This window comes from Marmota marmota, unplaced genomic scaffold, assembly GCF_001458135.2.
Source record: "Marmota marmota marmota unplaced genomic scaffold, marMar, whole genome shotgun sequence".
Classification (NCBI taxonomy): Eukaryota; Metazoa; Chordata; class Mammalia; order Rodentia; family Sciuridae; genus Marmota; species Marmota marmota.
Genome location: NW_025999990.1, coordinates 20,347,831 through 20,353,081, shown reverse-complemented (window position 1 = coordinate 20,353,081; position 5,251 = coordinate 20,347,831). Strand labels below are relative to the sequence as shown.

Below are 5,251 nucleotides of genomic sequence, written 5' to 3'. Positions count from 1 at the left end.
AGGCGGTGGGGGTGGAGCGCCCAGCAGGTGGCGGGCCCAGCAAACCACCGCCTCCGGCCACTGCAGCCGCGGCTGCCACAGCGGCTGCCTTGACGGAGCTGAGTGGGTGGCAGGCTGGGTGAGCGCCGGGCTGAGGCAGCGCGCGCTTGCGGCTACCGCCATTGAACATGGCCTTCACATCCTCCCAGGCAAAGACTAGCTCGTCTTGGGGACTCTTGTCGGTGAGCTTGAGATGACGGCGCCACGAATTGAAGTTGGCTGCGTCTGGCTGCGTGTACTTAGCGTCCGGTGTGCGGTGGGAGTGGAAAATAAACTTGTTGGGTGAGAAGTACATGTTACAGTAGCTGCATTTGATGCACTTGGCGCGCGAGCTATTGTAGCGCGCGGGGATGAAGCTGCCTCTGCAACCCCAAGCGCACTCGTGCGACACGTCGAAGGCGAAGTTGTCGGGCAGCTTGGGCGGCCTGTTTTCACCCAGAAACGACTTGCATAGACGCTCGGCTTCGCGCTTGGTGATCATGCCGCAGCGACGCGATGAGATGGGCATGGCCCCTGCGCGCCGCAGTATCTCTAGCTGCACCGGCGTGCACTGCACGCACGTGATGCCCAGCGCCACGCGGCGGTTGTGGATCTCGTTGTAGCTGAAGTTTTTGAGGAGAGTGTTGGAGATCTGCGCCAGGCACAGGCGCTCCTGCCCATCGATCACCAACGACACGATGGGAATGCCGTAGAGGATCACCTGGCCCACCTGGTTGGGTTTGAGGTTGGCGTGGCCTGGCCGCGGCTGGCTCAGTGCGTCGGGCTGGAAGGCGCTGGACGGGGAAGCCAGCAAGATGTCGTTGGGCCCCGGCAGCGGGCTGGAAGCCATCTCCTCCGCGGTGGAACCCCGGGCCGAGCCCTCCGGGCTTGCCTTGAAGACTGGAAGGGAAAAGAGAAAAGGTTGTTTTGAGCCTTTTCGTTCTAAACCAGAGGCGTGGGGCGCATCACTACTGAAAAATTACTGTTAAGACATAATTAGTACTAGGCAAGTGACCAAGTTTCAGACGCAGGAAAACCATCTCTTTTAATTTCCTTCAAGGTCGCCCTTTATTAAATGTAGTGATTTGGAGGTAGCAATTTTTCTACTGCCCCCCGCCCCCCCCCCCACACACTAAAGCAGTCAGTTCCTAAGAAACTCAAGACCTTACCCCGGATTTATGGAAGCAGTTGGAATAAAATGACTTGCCTGCTAGAAATGAGAAAGTAATGACAATTGTAACTAGTACAGATTATAAAAGTTATGAAACTGAGGCTTGATCGTTAAAACCTAAATTTAAAGAGAGAGACCATTCACATTTGCTTGAAAATGAATTGATTTTGGTTAAAAAGAAATAAACCCAAACCTTTTTAAAAGTGATTTTTGTGGTATCTGTGGTTTCCTTGGGGAAATTCACTACTGGTTGAAATACAGCTCATTTAAGCAAAAACGAAATCCCTTCTACCTGATCCTTGCCGTTAGATATTTAGTTACTGTAATTAGAATGTGGGGTGGGGGGTGGGGGAAGAAAGGTGGAAAAATGTACAAAGCCATTCTCATTATCACTAGAATAGAGTGTTTCACTTTCATTTTTTCCCCCCAAAATCCTGTTTGTTGAACTAATTGAGTGGTTCTGGTTCTAGACAGGTAGCTTAAAAAGATGAAGTTGAAGATCTGTAAACATTTAAACTGTTTTCCTCTCATTCCATAACAAGGAGCAAGTAACTTCAGGCCAGCGTGTTAAACCAAGGCTCTGTTCAAAGAAACGGTTCTTGGGCATCTTTATTGGTTAAATTTAAAAGGCAAATTCAGTTCAAAGCTAACTACTGTCTGTGACATTTTTTTCCTCATCTATGTTGATGGCTCTATATCTTTAGGGGGAATTTAGGTGCCTCATAGTAAAGATAATCCCTAGAGTAGGTAATCATGGGAGCTTTGAAAAATGAAAGCCTGAGATTAAGTATGAGATAAAATTCCTAATTTCATCTCAGGTCAACAGAATGCCACAATGGGGGAACATATCCCATAAGTTGAAAATATAGAAAAAGCAGGGGAAAGAAAAATTTGTGACATTGATGTTAAGTAAAAACAGGCTAAATGGCATTCCGTAGGAAAATAGTGACCTTTCCAGTGCTAATTGTCCAGTGCGTAGGCCCAAAACTACCCTTTGCCTTGGAAAATCATCAGTGAGGGTAGCATGACCACTCTTGACCAAATATATTGGATTTTGTTATTACAGATATTTCAGAGGATACACTGTCATACAAATTGTCACACTCCGTGCTCCTTCATGGGCTCCTATGACATCTATACTGCTGCCTTTGCTCTGCTGCCCTGGGGATCCTCAGCTCTCATTACATTCTGTGGCCTCCAGGAAGGCTGAACAAACCTCAACGCGATCAAACGGGAAGAGGGCCTGACTTGTCACTTTGGTTGGATCAAAGACAATATTGCTAGGGGGCAGGGCGTTAAATGGCAGTTCAAGGCACAGTGATACCTGAGCCTGACACAACCAGCCCCAGCTTCGCCAAATGGCCCTTCAGTGCTCATTTCCCTCCCAAACAAGAGTCCTATTATTTCAGTAAGACCTGGGGATACCTCAAACTCTCACTCCCCAGAAAGGCGCACAGCCGGCGACCAGGCGGAGAGCTGGCTTTTAGTTAGGGACCCGCACACTTATCAGCCAGGGCAGAAGTGTCTCCTCCAGCGTGTCTTGCACTCTCACCCCAAAGTGCTCTCAAAAACTCCCGACAGAACAGAGACTCAAATAAGAAGTTTAGGGTTGGGGATATTTTAAGGATTGAGAGAAGAGACCTTAAAAGTTACTTGAACTGAGATAGGACCGGCTAACTTCCCTATCCAGTTCACGAGCCACCGACCCCCAACTTAATTCTCCTGGCTCCAAACCCATCCCCATAGAAGCCTGCGGCTGTCCCTCAACCTAACGCGGAAAATTCCACCGCTGGGGATCTCAAATAGAGAACCGCGATCTGTGTGCCGAGTCAGGGCCGGCGGGTTCAGGCAGTACCTGGTCACCCCTAGATGTCTTTAGGCGCGTGGCTGCCGGCCCATCTTCCGAGGGCGCTCGGAGGCGAAGCATCCAAGCTGGTCCTCGAATCCAGCGGGCGGGACTCCGGCGGGCTCCGCTCGAAGATCCGGGCGCTGGTGCGAGCTAACGGCTCTGGAACCCCTGGTCTGGGAGGATGAAGGCCTGAACTGCAGCGAGGTGTCCCCTCGACCGCAAAAAGTGAGGGCGCGCGGAAACCTGCGGCAAGCGAGCCCTAAGTGGAGCGCAGTCTGACAGCGCCTTTCTCTGTCTCTGAACTCGTGTCGGACCGAGGGGACGCCACCCAGCGGGCAGGGTGACGTCACCGTCTCCCTGACACTCCACATTAAAGGGCTGGCATGTTACAGGGAGGGAGGGGGAGAGTGAAAGCGAGAGAGAGCAACGTAGAGATCCTTTCTTATGCAGGCACGAAAGATACCACCTCACCAACTCGCAATTGACAACAACCTCCCCAACCCCATAGCAAAAACGCCGCAATGGGGCTGGATCGGCAGATCTGATTTAGGAGTGGAAAGCTGAAGGGTCTGCATGCATCCTGGGGACGTGGCTCCTGGAGGCCCTGGATTCTATAAGAACACCTCCAAATCAGCTGTATGCCTGACCGTTATTGGCCCCTTCTCATTTCTCCAAGTCACTCTCCTTCATGAATGATTTCTCTGGTACATGGTGCAAACAAGTAACCTCTCCGGAAGATATAGAATCTGGGCGAATAGATTAGTTTTACTGCTTCCTTTGAAACACTGTGAAATGAGAAAAAGGAAAGAAGTTTCCACATAGGTGCCAGATCTGAAATTTGGAAGGAAGCATGAACAGTGTTCCCCACTTTTGCATATACATTTGCTTTATAGGGGAAGATATAAAGAATCATACAGCTTTCTCTGTTTTTATAGTGTGTACATTTGGGTGAGGACCCCAGTACATGCATGTGTACATTCATCCTTTAACTTTGCTTGGAATAGTTCTATAACCCATTTTCTAAGTTCTATGCAGGCTACCTCAGCACAAGGAAAAGGTGGAGTGGAAAATCATGGAGGTCCCCAACACTTACTGGCCCCTGAACAATTGTCAATTCCATTGAAAAGAAAATTTTCTAAGAATCATATGCATCTCCCTCCCCTACAAAAGGGGACAACTAGGATGAGAAAGAACCTTTTTCCATAGCTACCCAAAGTGAGGCACACCCTAGGATATTAATGAAGTGTTGAACCTTACCTCCTAACTGACCAGTTCTTAGGAGTTGAACAACCACTGGCTAAAAGGAAAGAAGCTATTTATTTGAAGGACACTCTAAGAAGTTTACCTTCTGAGATGGGGTGGGGAATCCTTTACGGTCTTCCTTTACTACCAGAGCTGAATTTTCAATTACTGCCAGATGAAAACACTGGGCAATTACATTGTGGAAACGATGAAACAAACTCCACTAAGCCCAAACAGACTTGGTCATAGCATCAATATACCACTGCTAAATACGAAAGTGTGAAATCTTAGCACTTAATAAAGCCAACTGAACAGAAATGTGAGGGGCATGTTGCTCAGGAGTTGCAGTTTTTAAAAATTAATATCCTTGAAAATACTGTTTCAGGGTCATGAAAATTGTAATGTTTGTTTGGGCAGAAGTTTCAACAGCAGTGGAATAATGTTGTGCCTATCTCCTAGTTTCTAAAGGCATTAATTAGGCACAAATTAGGCTTTGTCCTAAGCAGCTGAAATCAACCCATCTCTCCCTCACCAATGCCCCTAAGGCTCCCATCTTAAAGGAAAGAAAATGTGTTTTCTGCCTGCCCAGCCCATTTCCCTAATAGGGCACCATTATCTTCCTCAAATCCCTTTCTCAGAAAGACTAAAGGCCTGGTGCACTCTTCTGAAGGCTCCAGAGCCAAACCTGGTTCTTCCTCCTTCTCTGCCTCCTCTTTGGGGTCAGGAACTCTCACAAAGGGAATTTATGGCTTGCTCACTATTCCCAGAGCTCAGGCTGCTAGAAAGAAAGCTTGAGTCTGGAAAGAAAGCCTGGAAGTGGGACAGGTTTTAAGACTGAAAATAGGGAGGAATGAACAATCCTATCCCCTTACTAACACCACAGGGAAATGTCTGGACATTCTGGGAGGAAGCACTGTGGGGGGGTCGTCCTCCTCCTCCTCCTCTTCCTCCTCCTCCTCCTCCTCCTCCTC

General features: G+C 48.6%; 1 protein-coding gene across 1 annotated transcript in view; it reads right to left on the bottom strand.

Moving 5' to 3' along the window:
• The window catches only part of Skor2 (SKI family transcriptional corepressor 2), a 52,544-nt gene that overhangs the window by 38,491 nt on the left and 8,802 nt on the right, over positions 1–5,251 (bottom strand). The window contains 1 exon segment of the mRNA XM_048806585.1: positions 21–918. Coding sequence (XP_048662542.1) covers positions 21–868 — 848 coding nt within the window. The 5' untranslated portion in view covers positions 869–918.